The 24,645-nt window shown below is 41.6% G+C and overlaps 1 protein-coding gene across 2 annotated transcripts in view; it reads left to right on the plus strand.

Moving 5' to 3' along the window:
• Positions 1-24,645, plus strand: part of sltm (SAFB-like, transcription modulator) — a 27,158-nt gene continuing 2,513 nt past the window's right edge. The window contains exons 1-19 of one of the 2 annotated variants that reach the window (XM_060911190.1): positions 1-169; positions 4,951-5,038; positions 5,236-5,288; positions 5,555-5,582; positions 6,714-7,299; positions 7,931-7,974; positions 14,460-14,563; positions 14,732-14,881; positions 16,645-16,757; positions 16,850-17,001; positions 17,125-17,225; positions 17,351-17,407; positions 20,214-20,356; positions 20,498-20,678; positions 20,757-20,881; positions 22,667-22,840; positions 23,426-23,752; positions 23,980-24,118; positions 24,220-24,374. In XM_060911190.1, the coding sequence (XP_060767173.1) occupies positions 35-169; positions 4,951-5,038; positions 5,236-5,288; positions 5,555-5,582; positions 6,714-7,299; positions 7,931-7,974; positions 14,460-14,563; positions 14,732-14,881; positions 16,645-16,757; positions 16,850-17,001; positions 17,125-17,225; positions 17,351-17,407; positions 20,214-20,356; positions 20,498-20,678; positions 20,757-20,881; positions 22,667-22,840; positions 23,426-23,752; positions 23,980-24,118; positions 24,220-24,374 (2,855 nt within the window). In that variant the 5' untranslated portion in view covers positions 1-34. Of the gene's footprint in view, positions 170-4,950; positions 5,039-5,235; positions 5,289-5,554; positions 5,583-6,713; positions 7,300-7,930; positions 7,975-14,456; positions 14,564-14,731; positions 14,882-16,644; positions 16,758-16,849; positions 17,002-17,124; positions 17,226-17,350; positions 17,408-20,213; positions 20,357-20,497; positions 20,679-20,756; positions 20,882-22,666; positions 22,841-23,425; positions 23,753-23,979; positions 24,119-24,219; positions 24,375-24,645 lie in introns of both variants that reach the window. The other variant, XM_060911189.1, reaches the window with a different exon arrangement.

Consider the following 24,645-nt stretch of genomic DNA (forward strand, 5'->3'; position numbering starts at 1 on the left):
TCGTCGCTTCGCCGTACAGAAGTGGAGAACTAAAATGGCGTCCGGTGCCATTTCAGCGGAGATTAAGAAGATAACCGATTTGCGCGTTGTTGATTTAAAAACCGAGCTCAAGCGGAGGAACCTGGATGTTACAGGAGTGAAAAATGTCCTCATTGCAAGACTGAAACAGGTAAATTTGTAGAAACTAAAGAAACCGCCGAATGTGAAGCTAATGCTAGCGCTGCATAAACCGAGGCGCGTGAGCTAGTTCGCCATAATCAAGTAGCGGATGAACTAACGCTTAAAAACAGCCTCGCTGTTGTTCAGTTATCTCCTTATTAATTGAAATGCAATTTTAAACAAAAGAGATTAATATATTTAGGTGGGTAATAGGAATATTTTGTTCTAATTTATAGTTCGGCGTCGAGCGAGTTAATGGCGTAGCTTTGAGTATGCTAGCTTGTTTATTAGCTAGCTGCGCGTGCTTGGTTTTTTTTGTGTAATTAAATAAGGCTCACGGTAGATTAACGCTTAACGATTCCGACAAATCTGGAGCTTTCTGATTTCTGTAAGCAGAGTGGAGGTGTTGTACAAAGGGCACCGAACAAATAAATTCGCCTTTGTATTTTTAACATGAGACTGCGCTTGAAAATCTAAACAGGCCTGAGCACGCATCGGGGCAGTGCAGAGCTGCTGCTCCCCCAGGGCTCCAGCGCCCACTCGCCTTTCACACACGCCTGCCATCTTCATCACGGTACAGAACAGAGGGGTTTTTTTTTTAAAGGAAAATTTGAACTTCAAGTTTTTGACTGGATTTTTCTTGTATGAACTTCTGATCAGATGAAGGCTTTGCATGTTTAAATCACAGCAGAGCAGATTCACATTGATCATTCTTAGAACTGTTCTGGTTCTGTGACGAATTCTTATCTTCAGTACCGTTTCAGGTTTATAATTAATCACAGGTAAAAATAAATTGGAGCGATTTTGAATTTCTCTTGTCTTTTTAGTGTGTTCAGTCGTGTCACATATCAGATGTTAAACAAACACAAGGAACGGTCCCTGATCCTTAACTCTAAAAACTGATCAGTTACTGTTATTGGTGTCTTAGAAGGTAAAATTATGATCACACTGAGTTCAGTTTAGGTATGGGGCAAATACACTGGGGGTATTAAAGGGCGTATTCTGGACCAATTTCGTTTTTTTTTTTAAATATATGAAAGTTTCTCTTTACACACTCAACCACAAGGGTAATTTTGCACAAGGCCATCTGTCTACAGCAGAAAAAAATAGAATAACAAAACACGTCTGGAAAAATCCCAAAGGGAGTCTGGAGCCAGAATCGTGACGTTATCTGCGGAAGCGCCAGCAGGCTGCGCGAGCTTTGCACGGTTTCAGTGCACAGCCTGTGTAGACCAAGCGCTCCCATTTCTCTCTCATTGTCCGGTCTTTTGGGAAACGATGAGTACTAATCCCATCAAGATTGATGTTGCTACACCCTCCTACGATACATCTGTTAACCATTTTAATAATTACGTGATAACGTTGAAGAAATTTGCAGAAAACCACCAGGTCGTATTCTCATAAACAAACCAGGGCTGACGTAGGATTCAGAGGGATGTCAAATGCCAATTTTTTTCAGAGGCGGACCCATTCGCCTCAAATGGCTTGATTTCAACTGAATTTTTCTGGTGTTGCGCAAGGTAAAAAATTGCAGAGAATGCAGAATGTTACAGATATTTGACCCAAGTTTAATATAAAATAGGAGAATTACATTGAATTTACCCATGAGATGCACTTTAAAGTGCACATCTTGGGTATATTTAGGAGCAAGATCAATGTAATTCTCTTATTTTATATTAAACTTTTGGTCAAATATCTGTAGCATTTAGTGCAATTTTTTACCTTGTGCAATACCAGAAATTCAGTTGAAATCAAGCCATTTGAGGCGAATTCGTCTGCCTCTGGAAAAACTTGGCATTTGGATTTCCTGGCAAACATTGATTTTTTTCATGACGTCACGTGCGGGACGCCGCCTTCTGAATCCCATGTCAGCGTTGGTTTGAGAATATGACCTGGTACTTTTCTGCAAATTTCTTCAACGTTATCACGTAATTATTAAAATGGTTAACAGATGTATCGTTGGAGGGTGCAGCAACACTAATCTTGATGGGATTAGCAGGGGCTTCAAAGTTTGGGAGAATAGCAGGGTACAAATAATTTACAGCAGGGTGCAAAATGGTAAAATGTCTGCCAGCGGCAGACATAATGCACGCAAAGCGTGCAGGGATAGATAGATAGAGAGATATGCAAGTACGAATTTTTCATGGGGCGGGATGGTTTGGAACAGGCCATCTAAAATTGGGATAACATTTACCCGGGACGGGTATTTGAGGCGGGTCGTCTAGCTTAAGCTTGATTAGCGTTGTTACGCACGCCAGTGTTTCCCACAGAAATTTTGGAGACTATGGGGGAGGCGCGGGGTTGTTTAAAATTGAGTGATATGTTAAATATTAAGTTATTACTGAAAAACTGTTAATTAAAAAAACAGACACTGAGAAATGGTCCTATAAACAACTTTACCAATATAAAAGATTACCAGGACTACAAAAATGCAGAAAAATAGGCTTTACTTATCCAAATGCTCCTGTTGGTTCAAAAGTTAAAGTGCATAGAACCTCACAGCACAACATGAAGTTACCTTAAAATATAATATAAATGCCTCAGCTTTCATGTAAGAAAAAAAACCTATTAATACTAGTGCTGTGTACAGGCAGTCTCTCCTGAAGACTAAATTAAACAATAATTATAAACTAATAAAATAAATGGCTCAGGCTTCATAGAAGAGAAAAACAATCTGAACAGAATCTCACAGTATGATGCTGAAGCTGCCTAAACAATGGAAAATAAAATACCATTTTGGCAAAAACGTTGGCATCCATTAATTTCTTGTATTAAGTAAAAAAATATGTTGCCAGATAATGCTGACGTTTTACAGCCCAAAATATGTTCAAAACCCGCCAAAATGCACTTAAAACCGCCCAAGTTGGGCGGGAAAACGCACAATCTGGCAACACAGGCGGCAGTAATGGCTGCACTCGTGTTGAGGATGTAAACACAGTTGACGCGGCAACGGACACACATTACATAGTGGATGTAATTTACGTTCACAACTTTTTTTGCTGTCAGAAATATTTAATATTAAATTTTGTGACTCGACTGACAATAGCCGGCGGTATAACAAGCCATAGCCGGCGATTTGCCGCCGGTGACCGGCTACTTTTGAGACCGCTGGATTAGTACTCATCGTTTTCCAAAAGACCAGACAATGAGGGAGAAATGGGAGCACTTCATTTAAGGCATCTGGAAAAACTGGCAACATGCAACAGACCACAGCATCATGTGTGGGGCTCACTTCATAAAGCCTGACGACTTTGAGAACTATTTGCAGTGGGAAATGGGCTTTAAGAAGCTACTTGATCTGAAAAAAGACGCAGTTCCATCTGTTAGAATGCCCAAAGCAACACCGTCTCCATCTGTCAGCGTCACCAAAGGAGCCAGCCGTGTTCGTCTCCCCTGACAGAAGGCGAAGTGCCACATCCACTGAGGCCCTCGAAGCCGAGTACCAAGCAGAGCTGAGAAAAAGACCAAGAAAATCGGCAATTCACAAGTTGACTGCCAGGGTAAAAAAAAAATGAGACTGTACTCTAAATTAGGTGTTCCTGTGTTTGTCTCTCAGCCTGCTGGCAGATCCGCACGTGATGTCACGAATCTGGATCAACATGGCTCCAGACTCCCTTTGGATTTTTCCAGATGCGTTTTTTTATTTTTATTTTTTTGCTGTAGACAGATGGCCTTGTGCAAAATTATCCTTCTGGATGAGTGGTAAAGGGATATACTTTTCATATTAAAAAAACCCCCGCTAAATTGGTCCAGAATATGCCCTTTAAACCACCGTAAACCTAAAAGAGGACACCATTTTTTGTAGCAGGCATGGCTTGTGAAGACATGAGCATGCTCAATTCTCGTTTTATATTTTCCTGTGTCTGAATCTCTACAGCCTGAGAAAGTAGTCTTGCTTGGTGGGTGGGGCCTTTTAAATTATTTTAATTTAATATTTATTATTTTCAGTGCGACTTCATTTTGGGAGTACAAAAAAACAAACCTGTAACCCCAATGACAAAAGCTTTCAAATTCTACAAAACCAAATGAAGTTGCTCCAGGTGTGTTTACCTCCTGTGCATCCCCAGCACAAAATGTAGATTAGTAGTCCCTGGTGCACTTTATGGGGTTCTGTGTATCATTTAAGTGCATGATGTCATGTTCAGACCAAAAAAAGTAAAGTGACTTTGCGGGGAAAGCTATGGCCTAATGGTTAGAGAAGCAGCTTTGAGACCAAAAGGTCACTGGTTCAATTCCCTGGACAGCAGGAATGGCTGAAGTGCCCTTGAGCAAGGCATCTCACTCTCAACTGTGCCCCAGGCTGCTCTGGGTACGTTGTTCGTCGCTCTGGATAAGAGCATCTGCTAAATACCTGTAATGTAATTTGGGCAGTTTGTGCAAAAGAATTTTAACCTGAAATGTCATTTCATTTTATCTTGACCAGAGGAATCGGTTCAAAAGGAAACCATCCTTTTCTGAGGTGGCACTAGATAGTGTGTACAGTGCTCTTACTTGCCCAAATGAAGAGTGCAGTAAATGAATAGGAAGCCATTTTCGGTGCTCATACTTGGATGACACATGTTTCATCACACGGGAGAAATGCAAGGAATAAAGTTAAATTCCCATAAGTTATTACTGTGTGATAAACAAAATTTGAAACCTACATGTTTGAATTATATTTGAAAAGCCGTGGGGCGTGCACTACTGCTGAAGTTTTTAGTTTGGGCAGGCATTCATTTATAACCTGAACGCTTGTCAGTGAGCCAGCTTGTGTGGTTTTTTTTTTTTTTTTTAATTATTCTCTGACTATAGGCATTAGAAGAGGAAGGTGGGGATCCAGAAAACATTGAGATCCCTGTTTCAGCTGACACGACTACCCGGAAGAATGCAAAATCTAAAGGTAAGTAGGGTTTCATGATAAACTTAAGAGAATCAGAAAGGAAGGGGGGTGGGACCTGAATAGCAGCTTGTAGCTTTAAATCCATACATTGAACATTACTGGTTGATGCTGCAGAACAGGAAAACGAAACAGTAGGTAACCGACTTTGTGTTGAATGCATCTGAACATTTTGAATGTGCTGTTTGCGGTCTGTTTAGGAAGGAAGAATGACTCTGACGTTGACAACCTAATGGAAGAGTCATTTTACAAGGTAAGGGGCTTTATGGAAGAAGAGTATTTGTCATGCTGCTTCTTCAGACATCTTGAATTCATGGGGAATGATCTTGTCTTTATGCAGCCTTTTATCGTTATGCTCTTGACCAAACTTATCTGCAGTAAATCTTTGGTTTTTAGGCGTGCAGCACCTTAAGTGGTGATACTATATAAATACCATAAGATTTTTTTTCACCAACAAAAACATGAACCGAAGTGGAATTAAAAATGAGCTCTATTATTCAGTTGCGCTCTTCTTTTCAGGAGCCGGAAGAGGAGGAATCTGAGAAAGGTATGTTTGGTCTCAAGTTAGTGTGGATTGATAATGTTTTTAGGCTCCACAGGTTCTCTGAAGGTGGGGGGGACTCCGTCCTCATTTTGCTCCTTGCTTTTGAGCCTCAGCACCAACTCACTGTTCATCATCTCTCATTAAGGACAGACCACAAAACCACCATATCAAACATTTTCACTGAATGTCCAGCACAACTGCTGCATCAAACGTGGGATCTGAACTTGCAGGTTCTCTTCAAGCATATTCTATCAAATGCATTATAAATAGGACTTGTTTCAGGAAAAGTGTCATCGTCTTGCAGCTTCTGAATCTCAAAGGACGCTTCTCAAACTCGCAAGGACTCGTCAGCGCCATTCTTCCCTCCAGGTCAAGAGTCACTGCATCAACAGTTGTTCTCAGCTACAGACATTAAATCTGACTGATGGGAAGCAGGGTCACGATATACATGCCTTGGATAAATGCTCAGAAGTTGGCGTGCCATTGTCGTGACTCTCTTTTTGACAGCAGTACTTCATGGCTGCAAGGCAGAAACTATCACCATTCTGTTTTGCCTGGAATGAAGTCAAGACTGGAAAGGCACAGAAGGTGCTGATTTTTAGTAATGTTGTGGACAGAGTGCAGTGGCACAGAAGGATTGGTGCTCTCTGGTGCATCAGAAAGGACCAAGTGCCCTGTTTTCCCTCCCTTACCTGACAAGGAGGAGTACCGGACACTCCGGGGGAGCCTTTCAAAGGTGCGAAGCTGAACGAGGCATTGAAAAGCGTCATGGCTTCCCCGAGGCCAATGGAAAATGAACTTGTTTGGCACATTTGCCCTTTCCCCCAAAGACGTGCAGCCATTTCAGCCAATGGGGGGGAAAGGAACCTGTAAAGATTGGATGGAAGGAAGGAAGGAAGAATCACTGTTGGATTGTATTCTCTACACTATAAGAAAGATGTCTTAGAAGATTGTTGAATACCACCATTTTTCTAAGGAATGTATGTTTTTGTGTTAAACGTGTGGTTTCCTCACCCCCGATGACCACTAACATTTAAACTTGCTCTCTATTCTACTTTCTAGGTGACGTAGCTCAGAGATGTGAATGCTAAACAATGTGTTTGTACCATGTTTTATCCTTGTTAAATCCCTCAGATGTAACTGATACTGATGATGCTACTCGTGAAAATACTAAATCCTCCTCCGACGGGGATGGCCTCGTCGAGCCTGAGGCACAGCCAGAACTGGAGGCAGAGCCTGAGATTGAGGCAGAGGCAGAGCCTGAGCTTGAGGCAGAGCTGGAGCCTGAGCTTGAAGCTGAGGCAGAAGTCGAACCTGAAGTCCCAGTGATGGAGGCCTTGGAGAGCGAAGCCGCTCCTGAACCTGCCAAAGAGGTCGAAGATGATAACATATCCGTCACCATCCAGGCAGAAGATGCCATCACGCTGGATGTGGATGGCGACGACCTCCTGGAGACAGGTAAACATGTGAAACTTCCAGATTCTGAGGCAGACAAGGGCTGCGAGGAGCCAGAAGCCTCTGCCGAGACGAGGCAGGAGGCAGACTCGATGGCCGAAGTAAAGGACGGCCACAAGGATGGTAAGAGAGACGACGGCCCGAAGACTGATGCCAACAAGAAAGACGGCAGGGAGGCCTTGAAGAAAGCTGAAACGGGAGACAAAGAAAAGGATTCTGGGAAGAAAGGCCCCTCTTCTGCTGGGGTAGCAGGTCAAGCAAAGAGGTTTGTCTTTCTATGTCAGTTCTTTAAGATACTTCTACCAGGTTCCAGAGCACTAAAAACTCAGCATTGTGAGTAGCTGCAAGATTTTTTCCCCATAACGAGTTGCTCATTGTACCTAATCCCTGCCATTGGTTTCCTTTGATTTGTTTGGCCATTTTTTGAAGTTGGGTAATGGGTGGCATAATGCGAGGAGATGAGAACACCGCTGTTACTCGCATATCCAGCACTTTTATTGCCTTTTCCAGTCCATACTTATGGGTTAAAAAGAGCAATAGTCCCAGAGATGACAGAGGGGTTTATCTGTCCAATGAAGTGATTTCGCTGTGAAGTTGAACACACTCCAGAAGATTTCATTTGATCAAGAGAATAAATTGGCAGAAAACCTGACCCACCTTGCTCCTGTGGAAAAGCAATGAAAGAAGCCTTATTGGAGTGTTACCCAAGTGCAAGCCTTACCTATGGGGATTGATTTTTTTCCTTAATTTTCTTTTTTATTAATTTACTTTTTTTGTAATGCACCAAATCGGCACTTTGGAAGTTGGTTGAGTGTTTCTCACTGCCCAAATGTGATATGTTCTTTGATGATTTGCTCATTTTACTCTTTGTTGCTCTCACAATACTTGCATTTTAGTGCCTCAAAAGACCGAGATGGGAAGACCACAAAAGATGAAAAAGGTGAGAATGTGTTTCTTACACTTAGAATCTTGTGGAAAATTAAATCTAGTAATAGTGCGATACAGTCGAATGTTGATTATTTTGCCATTTCATCCTTTTGCATTTATACAGCTTTCAAATTAGCCCCGCCCTCCAACTGAGACAGCGCTGTTGCTCAGCTCTGCCCCTTTTCCTTAAAAGGCAATTTCGAGGTCCTCTGTAGTCAGGGGCTTTGCCAGGATTGGGAAGGTTGAGAGTGTTTTTCTGAAAGTAGGGAGTGTAACTTGGTTGTGATGGGGGGTTGAAAATTATTTTTTGGTGCAATCTGGTGACTTCTGGAGCTGTAATTGAGCTTAAAAAATAAATTAAAAAGAGCATTAAGTGTGAATTATTTTATTAGGCATTTAACACATTTTATCTATCAACTTTAATAAAATGTTATAACAAAGTTTAAATTTAGTTTCTTATTAGCCAGAACTTTACAAATCACTGTACTTATCAAAATCATCTACACATTCCTGCAATAAAAGCAGAAATCTTAAGTGCACTAGGAATGATAAGATGTAAAATACAAATTGTTGCAATCAAGTCCTATTACATAGAATACACCTTTGCTAAATGCAGCAAAGAACACGAGATTCAGCCGACTCTGAAGATTAATATTATGAAATATATACAACTGAAAATAGATACCTTTAACAACTTTTTTGATTTTACAAAATATACATAATGCAAATGTTAGGAATCATTTTGATTTCTATTAAAGTGCAATAAAAAGGAGTTAAAAATAAGTGAGTTACAAATGAAAGGACATTTTCCTGTAGTTACTTGAAATGTAAACACTGTAAACAATACAAAAAAAATTCAATAATGGTAGTTTATGAAAGTACTGTTTAAGATAAATTTTGTCAAAAGAGAAACCAACCGAAAGAGTGAAAGTGACATGCCGTTACCATGGGAACAGTCTTTTATGAATGCGAAAGTGGGCTCTCAGCGCGCCTGGTCTGGTGGGACTGAGGAAGGTGACAAGTCATGTTTCATCTAATTTGGGTCATTTAAAAAATATTATTTGGCAGTGGGCACATCGGAAAGTATAAAGTTTGTCAAAGTGTTTATCATGCTTGTATGATATTTAAAAAAAAAAACCTCGAAGTTATTTATCTAAATACATGACCTACTCATTCTAAACCTGCCGAGCTTCACCAGAGAAGCTCTCAAAACCCTGTACAGGCCTAGACATTAAGCATTTACCACTGGTGGCCCATTGGACCAGTGGAATTGAAAAGTTACTGGCCCAAATGGAAAATGTGGTGGCCCGAATGCGCGCGGTACCCACATTCAGGCCACCACATTTCATGCAGTTCATAATGCACTATGATCATTGATTTTTGGCTAGAAAAGTAGATTTTAGGGGTACATGCTGTTGCCGAGCGTAGCGAGGCTGAAAATTTTTGCAGAGTATCCCCAAGCCACATCATTGTAAGAGGCAATAATCTTCTCATCTCCATACAAAGTAGGGTCACATTTTCATGACACCCCCCCCCCCCCCCCCCCCCCCAATCAAGTAGTGTCACTTTTTCATGACCGACCTCCCCCCCCCCCCAATCAAGTAGTGTCACTTTTTCATGACACCCCCCCCCCCATCAAGTAGTGTCACTTTTTCATGACCCCCCCCCCCCATAAATTCATAGCCCCCCCTCCCCCATAAATAATGACCGCCCCCTAAAATTAAAAAGGGCCTTCTCAAGATTATCACAACTTGTATTTTGATTTTGTACCTGAAAACAAGACTGACAAAAGACAGTAACTCAGTCCAAATTCCCAGCAATGGACTCAAACAGTCAAATCAAATTGAAATAAATATATAAAATGTTTTTGCTTCTGAAAATGTGCACTGCACTGAAATAGCAATAAAGTCAATTTAAGGTTTATAGTTTAGTGCAATAGCTTTCCTCTTCCACACTCTCATCTAAAATGCCAGGGCTCTACATGAACTTTTGAAACCGCTTGTCCTGTCGGGCAAGTTGAAAGGAAATTTGCTTGTCCGAATGTGAAGTTGACTTGTCCGAAGAAATATTTGAGAAAAAAAACCACCACAAACTATTTGTAACCCAACAATCTTTATGGCGTTTGTTTCCGAATTCACAACATGTGCATAATATCTATGAATCAAAAGTAATCAATACTTGATATACTGAGGCAAAAGTTCAAAAATATAGTAAAACAGACTGACTGATACCATAATTCACCAAGTATTATGCTGAAGTTCAGAAGCAGTATATCCCAATAGAGTAGAAATTATGAACATAAGATTAAGAACAAAATAACTATACTATGAGATCCAGAAACACTAACCATTATATATACACAGATCAGTACTCTGCAGTTCAGTCACAAATATCATAAAATTTATGACTTGATGAGATCACTAGTTTGGACAAGAGAAACAAACAGTGCTACAAATAAAAACAACTGATAACAAAATTGACTAGTACTGTAAATCACTGATTATTATACACTGAAATCTAGTTATCAAATAAGATAATATATCTTGTTATGAAAACCTCCACACCTATTGACTCACAGATGAATGGATACAAATAAAGTTTCTATTCATCTTCATCTATCAACCCTTGAGTTCTGCTCCATCAATTGGACTCCATCAATCATTAATTTATTTTGAGAAATTGAAAACCAGAAAATTAAAAAAAATTTTATATAAACTTTTCATTTTTAAATTATTAATTTTGAATATATATCCTCCACTGATTAATTGTTGTCTAATTATTCAGTGTGGCTCCTGTATGGTATTTAATGGTAAAAAAAAAGATGATTACAAATATTCCAGAATTATATCTGAATTATAGAGCCCTATGTTTCAAATCCCTAAACTCCCATTACTGATTAGTTAATTAATACAGCGGGTAACCTAATTAGCAGCCATTTGACAGCTTGGTATTTCATAGATAACTTTCCCCACTCCTACCTCACTCCCTGTCAATCCACACGCATGCAGGCGCACATTCCAACCCCAGCACACGCTCGGCCATATAATGAACACCATCAACAACAATTCAAAGATTTGGAAATTACCACATACTCGACGTAAATATACAGTTGAATAATGATCCCGTCAACAAATCCACATGTATGACACGATTAAAACCAATCATAAACGACCGTTTACTTTTCAGCTCAAATACACGAAGCGGTATTGGCCGGTTTCGCAAGTGGAATATTGCACATGCGCACATCGCTCTTTCCGAATAGAAACATCTGGCGATTCATCAAAACAATATGTCGAGTGAGATGCTTCGGAAATCATGTGAATAAACAGACAAATTTGATATGTAACCCGAATATCGGCGTATTTTGGCACTTGTCCGATCGGACAAGTAACTGAGACGATGAACTTGTCCGACATGAAGTATCACTTTTCCCGGACAAGTGGATAACCGTTAATGTCGAGCCCTGAATGCGTGCGCATCCTGCTGCCATGGTGTCACTAAGTGTGTCCCGCTGGTCATCTGAGACTTTGGTAAACTCAGCCCTTCTCTCCTCGATCTGGCGCTCGACCAAAATGACGCTTCCGAACAGCGCTGAACATCTCCGAACATGCATGAAGACGACACACTCCTGCCGCGGAGCGTTTCAAAAACAAAGATGACGGACCTCGTATCGAAAAGGTGTATTTTACAAACGATTTCTTCACAATTCTGGGTAAAATATTAGTAATAAAATTGTTAATTTGTATCAAAAACATACTGGCCCGCCCGGGCCACTGTTTGGCCAAATTTAGTGTCCCGAACTGGCCCGAAAGACAAACACCACCGGGCCATCAGGCAAGTGCTAATGTCGAGCCCTGCCTGTAGTATTTTGCTTCCATTCAAGCCTCATTTTGAAGTCTGAACAATAAGAAGGCTACGTTTTTGGCGGTAAAATTTTTTTCTTTTTTTTCTTTCGATTTAACTTCCATATACAGTTAGGTCCATATATATTTGGACACTGACACAAATTTTGTGGGGGTTTTATTTTTATTTTTTTTTACCTGTTTACATTCAAGTTATAGTTATATAATGGACAAAGTCCAGACTTTCAGCTTTCATTTGAGGGTATCCACATTTAAAATTGGATGAAGGGTTTCGGAGTTTCAGCTCCTTAATATGTGCCACCCTGTTTTAAAGGGACCAAAAGTAATTGGACAATTGACTCAAAGGCTATTTCATGGGTAGGTGTGGGAAATTCCTTCGTTATGTCATTCTCAATTAAGCAGATCAAAGGCCTGGAGTTGATTTGAGGTGTGGTGCTTGCATTTGGAAGATTTTGCTGTGAAGAAAACATGCAGTCAAAGGAGCTCTCCATGCAGGTGAAACAAGCCATCCTTAAGCTGCGAAAACAGAAAAAAAAAACATCTGAGAAATTGCTACAATATTAGGAGTGGCAAAATCTATAGTTTGGTACATCCAAAGAAAGAAAGCACTGGTGAACTCATCAATGCAAAAAGACCTGGACGCTCACAGAAGACAACAGTGTTGGATGATCGCAGAATAATTTCCATGGTGAAGAGAAACCCCTTCACAACAGCCAATCAAGTGAACAACACTCTCCAGGAGGTAGGCGTATCAATATCCAAATCTACCATAAAGAGAAGACTGCATGAAAGTAAATACAGAGGGTTCACTGCATGGTGCAAGCCACTCATAAGCCTCAAGAATAAAAAGGCTAGATTGGACTTTGCTAAAAAAAAACATCTAAAGAAGCCAGCACAGTTCTGGAAGAACATTCTTTGGACAGATGAAACCAAGATCAACCTCCACCAGAATGATGGAAAGAAAAAAGTATGGCAAAGGCGTGGTACAGCTCATGATTCAAAGCATACCACATCTGTAAAACACGGCGGAGGCAGTGTGATGGCTTGGGCATGCATGGCTACCAGTGGCACTGGGTCACTAGTGTTTATTGATGTGACACAGGACAGAAGCAGCCGGATGAATTCTGAGGTATTCAGAGACGTACTGTGTGCTCAAATCCAGCCAAACTGATTGGTTGGCGTTTCATAATACAGATGGACAATGACCCAGAACATGAAGCCAAAGCAACCCAGGAGTTTATGAAAGCAAAGAAGTGGAATATTCTTGAATGGCCAAGTCAGTCACCTGATCTCAACCCAATTGAGCATGCATTTCACTTGTTAAAGACTAAACTTCAGACAGAAAGGCCCACAAACAAACAGCAACTGAAAACCGCTGCAGTAAAGGCCTGGCAGAGCATTAAAAAGGAGGAAACGCAGCGTCTGGTGATGTCCATGAGTTCAAGACTTCAGGCAGTCATTGCCAACAAAGGGTTTTCAACCAAGTATTAGAAATGAACATTTTATTTACAATTATTTAATTTGTCCAATTACTTTTGAGCCCCTGAAATGAAGGGATTGTGTTTAAAAAATGCTTTAGTTCCTCACATTTTTATGCAATCATTTTGTTCAACCCACTGAATTAAAGCTGAAAGTCTGAACTTCAACTGCATCTGAATTGTTTTGTCCAAAATTCATTGTGGTAATGTACAGAACCAAAATTAGAAAAATGTTGCCTCTGTCCAAATATTTATGGACCTAACTGTATGGAAAGCTGTCAACGCCCCAGGAAACCACTGATTGTCAACAAAAATGTCTACAGAAATGCACATTACTTCACAAAACAAGAATTTTGGTTAGCACGGGTTAGTAGAAAATTTATAGGCAGTGTTTGAGGGATTTATGGCCGTGTTTTTTTGAGAATTGGCCGTGTAAAGCACGGCTCGCTAGCTAAGCCTATGTCTGTAGTTTCAAATTAAATATTTGTTCCCAATTAAAGTCCTAAAATGCTATTTTAAGAAATAATTTTACAAAGCTTGTTTTTAAACAACTGTAACCAATTTAGTTGCATGTGCACACAATACTGCTTTTTCATAATCTGTAAACTAAGAACAAACACCAAGAATATAGCTAATTATTAAAATAACAGTCCTGGTGATGAACTCGAGTGTAAACAATCATTGCTGCCATAAAGATGAGTTTGAATGCAGCATGCTTACAATAATGCTGCTTAATGGGCATTTGAGGCTGAAGAGTCTTACTAAACCATTGTTGCTTTGGTATGAGAATCTCTAGACGCTTTTTAGTGCATTAAACATGAGGTTTGTAGATAAGATGTGTACCTGTGAGAGTAGATTTTCTCTTGCATGTATGGAATGGTAGGTCCCAAATAATAAATGTAATATACTGTCCTATATCCTTTCATATCTATCAAAGGGGCCATCATATCACCTCATACATAATCACTGCTGGCATGAGACTTGTACCTCCCCCCCCCCCCCCCCTTTTTTTTTTTCTTCTTTCTTTCCCCTCCTCTCTCTTCACCTTTTAGTTATTGTAGCTGAATAAACATTTAACATGAGGGGAATTTTTTTTTTTCTCTTCCCCTGCTGAGTGTGGTGGTGTCACCTGTTTGCTTGTGGTCTTTATTCAGCAGGAAACAACAGCAGCACGAGCTCTACTCGTAACTTGTGGGTGAGTGGCCTGTCATCCAGCACCAAAGCAGCTGATTTAAAGAATCTTTTTGGCAAATATGGAAAGGTAAGGGCCCTGTATGTTGGGAAGGGGGATGTACATTGTGCTTTTGAGTAGTGTCGGTTAACACTTTTTAAAAAAAAAAAATATTTTAAGCAGTGTTTTTAATTCTGTCAAAGAAAATACCTTTTAGCTCCCGTTGACCTGCATATATGTTTACTTGTTTTAATCAAGGTTTTCAGTGCCAAAGTAGTCACCAATGCCCGCAGCCCAGGAGCTAAATGTTATGGCTTGGTGACGATGTCCTCTAGTGCTGAAGTGGCACGATGCATATCCCATCTGGACTGCACTGAGCTCCATGGTCAGCAGATATCTGTGGACAGGGTAAGGACTGAACTGCAAGAAAACTTGTGCAGCATTACAAACTGCATTGCGTCAATGCATGTTTTCTGCCTTGGCTCTAAATGTTTCAGCTTACTTTGTGGTGTTTCGCACCTGAACATGGCTATGTACAGCCCTGTTTCCAAAAATGTTGGGATGCTATTTGAAACACAAATAAAAGCGGTGTAGTGATGTTCAAGTTATGGAAAAACTCTAGATTTCATGGAAAATGCTAGTCACAACATATCAAATGTTGAAACTGAGAAATCTTGTTTTTTTGAAAAATATATGCATGTTTTAAATTTAGTGCCAGTAACATGTTTCAGAAAATGTTGGGACTGGGGCAGCAAAAGACTTCGGTTGTGTAATGTTTAAACAAACAAAACTAATTGAGTTAATTGGTCAATAACACGATTGGGTATAAAAAGAGCGTCCTGGAGAAGCGGAGTCTCTCAGAAGTAAAGATGGGGAGGGGTTCACCGCTCTGTGAAAGACTGCGTGGCAACAATTTAAGAATAACGTTCCTCAATGTAAATGTGCAAAGAATTTCCTGATCCAAGTCCAGGAGAACCTGGAGAAATCTCTGTATGCAAGGGACAAGGCCAAAAACCAACGTTGGATGCTCCATGATCTTCAGGCAACACTGCCTTTTTTTTTTTTTTTCTTTTTTTTTTTAAATAAACTATTCTGTAGTGGACATTACTGTATGGGCTCAGGAACACTTCAGAAAAGTATCGTCTGTGAAAACAGTTCATTACTGTATCCACGAATGCAGGTTAAAACCAGATATAAACAATATCCAGAAACACTGCCACCACCTCTGGGCCTGAGCTCATATACTTCGACTGAGTCGAAATGGAAAATTGTCCCAAGGTCTGATGAATCAATTTTTGAAATTCTTTTTGGAAGTCATGGACACCATGTCCTCCAGGCTGAAGCGGGGACCATCCGGCTTGTTACCAGTGCAGAGTTCAAAAGCCAGCATCTGTGATGGTACAGGGCGGGGGGCATTAATGCACATGACATCGGTACCTTGGACATCTGGAAAGGCATCATTAATGCCAAATGAGATGCAGGTTTTGGATCAACATGCTGCACTTGATCAGTTTTTTCGGGGAAGGCCTTGCTTATTTCAGCAAGACAATGCCAAACTGCGTTCTGCACGTATTATTTATGCATGGCGCCGTAGTAAGAGTCTGGGTCCTAAACTGGCCTGCTGTATGTTTGCCATGCTGGCTGCATCAAAGACATTAACCAAAATATCGCGGTACCTCTGGTTTAGAGCATGCAATCGTGTTTTGAAGGATGAATATATGCTACTGGAAGTGCTGGCAGCATTGATGCCAACATTTCTGACTCAAACTCTGCAAATTCAACAGTGAGACGTTTTAAAACATGGAGACGAGTGGAACAGACTGACATTAATGAATATTAAGTTAGATTATCGTTAATTATCAGTGATAATGTCTGCATTAGTGTTTGCTGGACTAGTGGATCATTGCAGTGGATACTGTTAAGTTAACGTTACTTGCCTCAAAGCAAACTGCTTTGAAACTCAAAATGCCTCGTCTCGGATGCAGCCAGGTAACGGTGTATTTGTGTGTTCAGGGAGGGGAGGGGCCTGAGACTGATGGTGAGGGATGCTTTGCTGAAGCGACAGGTCAAAACATAACATTTATGAGAAGTGTAGAGACTTTTAGTTCATTATGAAAATGTGGTGGGTCGCAGTTTAGATAATTAATGGGAAACCTTGGTTTGTGCTTCAGGTTAAAAGTGACCCTTTCAAGAAGGACTCTAAAAAAGAAGCAGAGGATAAAACCGGATCCAGTAAAGCATCAGGAGAGAAGCGTGTTTCTACTGGGCTGAAGACCACTAGCAAGTGAGGACTTGTAAATGTTCCTGAACCTGCATGTACATGCCCTCGCATGGGAATGGTCTTTGCTCATCTGTGCTTTTGAAACATCTTGGCAGGACTCAGGCCTCCTCTAAAAAGGAAGAGAAGAAACCAGCTGAGAAGGACAGCAAAGACACTTCCAAGAAACAGGAGTCCAAAAGCACCAAGTCTGATGCGCCGTCTTCTAGCTCTGCTTCAGATCCCAAGAAAGATGAGAAGAAACACGGGCGTAAGTTCACCTGTAGTTTGCATGTGGTTTATTTTTTCCTCTTTCTTCCCCCTTCTGCCTTTTGGAAAGTTTGGTTTGGATTTATGGTGCAGCGAGTTAGATCTTTTTTGCTTCCTCCCATAGGGAAGAGTCCAGGGAAGATGCTCATGCTCAACCAGTCGAAAGGCCAGCAAGGCTTCAACAAACCTCGGCTGCCGTTCAGAAGGGGAGGGAGGTTTGATAAGGTGCTGATGTACTGTGCCATTTTTATTAGGACCATTTTGATTGAAGACTTTTTTTTTGTAAACTTGGCTTTTATTCTTTTAAGTTTATCCATTACTAATATCATGGCTCTCATCTTGTTGTTCAGCCTGCCGCTCCTAATATGATGAATAGACGTCCTCGGTGGCTCATTCCTCCTGAAGAGGTTTGTGTGTTCTCAAATTTACATGCATATCTGTTCTGCTTAGCTTGCCTTTTGTCATTTTGCTCTGGATGTAGCTCGTGGTGGTGGTGGTTGTTGTTATGGAGAGGATTTCATGCGATTTTGAAATGTAAATGTGACTTTAGAATGGGGGGGGGGAACAATCACCATGATGTTTTGTTACCTTGAGCTGCATGCAGTAACTGTGCCATGTGGAAATCCAGTGCATAGGAGTCAGTTTTTCATGGTGTGACCATGAAAACATACTTTTGGCGAAAAGCAAAATCGTTTTTGTTTTGCATTTTGTTTGACCACTAACCAGGAAAGCAGCGTTAAGAGATTACATTACACACAATTTAGTGATGAAATCATGCCACACCACATCCAAATGTGACTGGCGTTTTCATTTTTCTCCAAATCAGCTATCCGCTCACTTTAATTTTTCAAAAAATGCATGCTGAAATCATGCCACCAGGAAATGTAATCACTGTCCAATCACAGCTCTCTAGCAAATGGGGGTGTGTTTGAGGGAAAACAACTTGAGATGGTCGCTCAAGATCTAATTAATGAGCTAACAAGAGAGGCCTATGTTGAGGACCCCCCTCCCCAAATAGTCCAGCCAGTCTTGTTGCCATGTTCCTCAGCCATGTTACCATTTCAGTGTTCATATTGTTAGTGCAGTACCTGTATGATGCTGTTTGCTGAGATCTCAAATATAAAACTCCAAAAAAAAAAAAAAGACAAATCATTCATATGCTAATATTAAAGGGGACCTGAAGTCGTTTTTAAACTTTATTTCTTAAGGTGTTATTCAATTACGTTTTCGGTTTTATTAACCTTATATCATGACTCGTATTGGCATATTATATTACGCTTATTGGTCTTTTTGGTTTTTAGCCATGTCGAATGTAGTTCGTTTGGTTCACGGCAGGCGTCGCTTATCCGCGCGATCTTCACGAGACTTGTGCGAGACTTCAGATGTGAAAATGTCAGCACTGCAGTTTTGAAAACTTTTTGTTTACACAGTGGCCGGATCGCCATATCATTCCAGTTTAGATTAATTTCAAGATTGCCAGCTTCATCAGTGATGGAGGTTATTCCATACGACTTCGAACCAACGTGGAGTAGAGAAGAGTTGGAAAGACGACAGGATAAGGACGAGTCCGTTGTGCTGGTATTTACGTCATTACTGTCGCACAATTAAAACGTGCCAGATCAGGCGGCTGGTGGGTTTTCAGAATAAATACATGCATGTATTTTTGCGATAAATCCATATTATACTGAGCGTCTTTCCCACATAATCCTCACTAAGGTTTCAGACAGCGCTACAAAATGGTGTCCCCGCTATATAGTGAGTAGGGAGCGATTTCGGATGCGGAAAACTTCTGGCTTGATTACATCAGCATTCGAAGGAGGGTGTGCATGTCTTTTGACAACGTTGGCAGATGGTCACTTTGATTTCCACTTTACGTTTTACTTCCATCCTACGATGTCTCGCACAGGTCTCGGCGAATCTCGTTTATGGCCATCGCTTTGATGTGGACTGATCTATTATGTAGCATATTTCCAACACTCATAACTTGCTATAGCAGTGACAAAATAGCTCTCAAAAATGCGTTCCTATATTTAATAAAATGAGAAATAGAATTTTGATGATAAATTTGCCTTCAGTTCCCTTTAAATAAAGTATAGCTAGCTTAAAGTGCATATCCTGGACCAATTTATTTATTTTTAAATATGAAAGTATGTCCCTTTACACACTCATCCAGAAGGGTAATTTTGCACAAGGCCATCTGTCTACAGCAAAAAAAAATAAAATAACAAACCCCGTCTGGAAAAATCCCAAGGGAGTCTGGAGCCAGAATCGTGACGTTATCTGCGGAAGCGCCAGCAGGCTGCACGAGCTTTGCACGGTTTCAGTGCACAGCCTGTGTAGACCAAGCGCTCCCATTTCTCTCTCATTGTCCGGTCTTTTGGGAAGCGATGAGTCCTAATCCCATCAAGATTGGTGTTGCTACACCCTCCTACGATACATCTGTTAACCATTTTAATAATTACCTGATAACGTTGAAGAAATTTGCAGAAAACCACCAGGTCGTTTTCTCATAAACAAACCAGCGCTGACGTAGGATTCAGAGGGAGGCGTCCCGCACGCGACGTCACGAAAATCAATGTTTCCCGGGAAATCCAAATGGCAAGTTTTTTCAGAGGCGGACCAATTCGCCTCAAATGGCTTGATTTCAACTGAATTTTTCTGGTATTGCGCAAGGTAAAAAATTGCAGAGAATGTGACAGATATTTGACAAGTTTAATAGGAGAAATACATTGATCTTGCTCCTGAATTTACCCGTGATATGCACTTTAAGCTCTAGTTAAACTTAGAAATGTTGCCTCTAAAACTATGTAGTGAATTTCAGTTTTTATCTTTTTCATGTAGCATTCACATGACTTGAAATGTAATTGTGTTAAAATGGTGACTGTGTTATGGGTTAAATCGGCCTAAACTTGGCTGAAACCTTAACTAAAACAACTTGAGCGGCTCCAGCTCTGCCACCACCCTGCACAGGAGAGAGCTCTTACTGAAGATGGAAGTCACTTATAATTTAGAGAGCGTACAATCCAACGAGTTAATCATTTTTCTTGCTCAAGGGTGGAATTTTGATATAATTGCTTGCATGTATAATAAAGTTAAATTGAATCGAGACAGAGTTGATTCTAATTGACTGACATGTTGCACTTATAAACCCTTCCTTCGGTTTTGCATTTGATTTTGGTCCAATTTCAGTAACCTTAATTAACGTTCCCACAGATTGAAGCGATAAAGAAAGGGAGGCCTTTTCATAACAAAGGTGGCAATAAGGACATCCTTCCCTTTGAGAAGATGAAGGAACAGAGGATGCGCGAGCGTATGATTAGGATGGAGAGAGTCCGCAGGGCCATGGAACTGCGCAGGTGAGCCCTTCTCTCACTCGCACGCACTTGCTTATGCAGGGGCTGTCATTCTCCGAGCTCTGTGTTGTACAGTCACAGCTGTGCATGTCAATCACAAAAAGCTTTAGTGTTAAACACGTAACACTGCTGCTTCATGTTCAGGCGACGCGAGATGGCAGAGCGAGAGCGCAGAGAGCGTGAACGGCTGCGGGTAATGCGAGAGCGTGAAGAGAGGGAGAACCTGATGCGTGAGCGCCAAAGGCTGGAGATGGAGAGGCAGAAACTGGAACGTGAACGCATGGAGCGAGAGCGTTTGGAGAGGGAGAGGATCCGCATAGAACAGGTCAGTTACTCTGCCCCAGCATGTGATTTCCTTTGCTTGTATGACGGCCGTTTTAATTCGGTGGTGTGTAACTGGCAGGAGCGACGTAAGGAAGCAGAGCGCCTGGCTCGCGAGAGGGAGGAGCTGAGGAGGCAACAAGAGCAGCTACGCTATGAGCAGGAGAAACGCAATAACCTGAAGAGAGGCCGTGACGTGGACCACAGGTACAGCGCCCTCTGCGCTCTCGTTCTGCAGTCACCTCAGAATAAAGTTACAGGAGTCATATGGTTAGAAAGTAATTTAATATTCTTTAAGCAACTCAGAAAATATGCAGTTTGTCTGTGGAAGGTTGTAAAAACATGTTGAAGATATGTGTGTCAGAAAACAGAATCCAGGGACACATGTCTGCCCGGGGGCATTTTGAGTTATTGACAGATTCAGAAAGTACAGTTTCTAAGCTTTCCAGTGATGCCTTCCATGTGGAGATCTGACAATATTTGAAGACTGTGTGGCCTTTTGAAAGTGTATACTACTAAAAACAGAAAAGGGAGAAAATCGCCCTCAAAGTTTTCCATCTCAGCTACTCTGGGTGCAGGGCGAGCACATAATGGTGCTCATTTGCATGACATTAAGGAAAGCTCTACCCCCTACTAGCTAGCACGATGCTACTTTCATGTAAACAAATCACCACGTCAATTTTCCTTCCATGCAAAGTATGCCCAAAACAATTATGAAGTACAAAAATAAGTCCTAAAGTATACTTTAACGTTTTGTGGTTGAAAAACTACACTGTAAGAAAGATAGTACAATGATGACACAACGCTAGTTTCATGTAAAGCCTCGGTCACAACCGGCCGTACCGTGCTCCTACGGCCGGTCTACACGCAAAAAACGCGCGAGAGCGCGCGTATGATGTACTGATTTTCGAGCCGCAGACCGGCCACAGAGGTTCTTTGTCATGTCAAACAAACTCTGCGGGCGCTTACGTTTTTTTCAGGTTGCAAGACAAACTTACGGCCAACGTGCGTCGTTCTCCGTGAACAACAACAAAAAAAAAACTGCAGCGATTTGGGAAACGGCAAAAATCGCATGTCCGGTTGTGACCTAGGTTTAACCAAACCACAACACTCTCAGTTACATGCAAAAATAACCACACAGCCTTAGATTAATAAACTTACCCCCTCAGAAAGAGAAACGGCGCCTTGCACACACCAATGCCGCCGATGGAATGTAGTCCTAGAACGGTCCGTGTATCATCCGATCATTCAAGTATTCCATTCAATCTGGAAAACGAGGTTGCGTTTTTTTTTTTGCTAGAAATGGTGATCTCCGATGTAAATACCGAGTGTCTGTTTGCTTCGCGGTGTTTCAGCTCCTCTGTGCTCTGTTTAACTTCCTCATTCCATAGTGAAATTGCATGCCTGTATGCAGCTAAATAGCCATGCGCTCAGCCCGTATCATACAGCTGATTGGCGAAAAAAAAAAAAAAAAGACTTAAATCATCATGTGAATGGCCCATATGGTAATTTACCCACATCCCCCAGCAGGGTACAGTCCTGACAAAAACGAGACAATTTGCAACAAAAAAATGTATGCTTTTCCAACAAAACAATCTATTATCTGAAATACTGATTGCATTCTTCAAGATCTCAACTTGCACATGATGGAAAAAAACAATCACTAATTTCGAAAAAAAATTCGGCTGACATGTCCCTGGATTCGGTGAGGGGTCACATATGTCCGATATTAGCTGCTGAATGCAATTGTAGATTCAGTGGAGGTTTACAAGCTCCGTCTGATTTTTCACTCGGGTTCTGACTGAAATAAGACACTAACCTACCTGATCTATCTACTCGGGGTTGGGGTGAAAAGCTTGAGGGGTCCTTGATATTTTGATGGTGTGAATTTCACTTGGGCGAGGGACTGGTAGTTATTTGCCTTCATAATCCAAGGGTTTTGTGCTTTTGCTTAATTTGAGGCATTATGTTTGATTCATCTGCCTTGTGCAGGAGGGATGACTCCTACTGGAACGGTAATAAGAAGATTCAGCCAGAGTCGGAGGGCCGTATGAACCAAGCCTCAGACTACAGTAACCGGCAGCAGGGCCGCTTCAGTGACTTCAGCTCCAGAGACCGAGCACGTTTCTCAGATGGTGCTCCAGTCCAGCCCAACAGCTTTGACAGGTACTGTAGAAATAAAAACTTCATTTTGAGAAGTGAGACAAGTGCTATATAAAATACACTGATCACTATTTGATTCCAAGTTAAAAAAAAAAAATATACACAATAAGGGATGCTTGACCAAAAGACTAAATATTTTAAGCTGAATGGGGACAATTTTGGTGCCATGGCCTAATGGTTAGAGAAGCAGCTTTGGGACCAAAAGGTTGCCGGTTCAGTTCCCTGGACCAGCAGGAATGGCTGAAGTGCCCTTGAGCAAGGCACCTAATCCCCAACTGCTCCTCAGGCTGCTCTGGGAATGTTGTACGTTGCTGTGGATAAGAGTGCCTGTTTAATGCCTGGAATGTAACGAAATGGTGCTTTTTATGAAAATGCTCTTGCAATATTTAAAATTTTAGATGATTTAAAAAAAAATAAGTTGGCTTTAGGATATCTTCCTGTAATTCTATAATGATGGTTAACCTGGGATTTGGGAGTTGCCTGAAATGAATTTTAAAGGGTGTGGTAGGGTTTTTTAAAAAAAATGTGCATAAATAAATAAAAATAAAGGCTCCTGTAGCTTAGCCAATGACCACACATGATTTCCAGGCGGAATCGATTTGATGGTGAGCCAGAGGCCAAGAAGAATCGTCCTGACCCACGGCGTGAAGGTTCTGGGTTCGAGCGCTACCCTAAAAGCTTTGATGGCGTGCGCCGGGCCGAGCCTCCTCCCCCTTCAGGCCGCTCTGATCTTCGTGACACAGACAGGAGAGATATTCGTGACCGAGATGAACGTCGCCCTGTGTCAATGCCTGAACGGCCAGCAGGTGGCAGAGCTCCTCCTCCAGCCATGAGCCACTCTCGCTCAGCCAGAGACACCGGACACGCAGGCTGGAAAAATGACGGTGGCATGAGCACCAAACCATCTGACGTCAGGTAAAAACGTTGTGCTCTTGTGTTGGAACAGGAGACGAAAGCAATAAATTATATAGGAGACGGTTCGTCCAGCAGAACGATTTTGTTTAGTAGCCTTTCCCAAACCTGAGTAAACTGGTGCGTGCTGTGGTGGTTGAAGCTGCAGGTGCGGTGATCCGTCACCTGAAGTGCCAGTGTCTGTGGTGGGTTTTAATGTTAACCGGAGTGATGGGTGTGTTTTGTATCAGGGGAGCGGTCCGGATGCGTCCAGAGCACTCAGGCCGAGATGGGCCGGTCCCGAACATGAGAGGCGCCGCCTCAGCCAATCGCGGCAGAGGCACCTTCAGTAGTCGAGATGGAGGCAGACCTGCAGTGATGGGTGAACAGGTGAGCCATTACAAATAGCTATTAGCCGTTTATTTGTATATGAAATCCACTGTTCATCATGGCCACGGATTTCTAAATCATTTGACTTGTGTTTTGAGCAGCATTTCAGCAGTGGAAGGCAGGTGGTGGTGGAGAGGCATGGCCGGGATCAGGGACCCAGAAAGGAGTGGCATAGCAGCGGCTCCCAGAGCGGAGGCTTCCCTGATAACCGGCGCATGGGAGAAAGTCGGCCCGCCATGATGGCTCCGCATTCCAGGTGTGTACAGATTCCGTTCTGCTGCCTGGTGGACCTCTAATGTTCCTCCTTCACAGGAGGAGTTATGCTGCGTTCATGTGCTATGGGAAGATGATATTTTCCAGTTGGGAAGTGGTATTTACCAGTGTGTTGTGTTCACATGCTTTTGTTGTTGTTGACAAATTAAAGATAGTGGACCAGATTCAGAATCGGGCCTGTTCTTTGGCTAAAACAATTGTAGATTGCCTTGTTCATCAGCTGCAGCAGGAATATGAGTTATCAAAAGGTAAAT

This window comes from Neoarius graeffei, chromosome 27 (assembly GCF_027579695.1).
Source record: "Neoarius graeffei isolate fNeoGra1 chromosome 27, fNeoGra1.pri, whole genome shotgun sequence".
NCBI classification, from domain to species: Eukaryota; Metazoa; Chordata; class Actinopteri; order Siluriformes; family Ariidae; genus Neoarius; species Neoarius graeffei.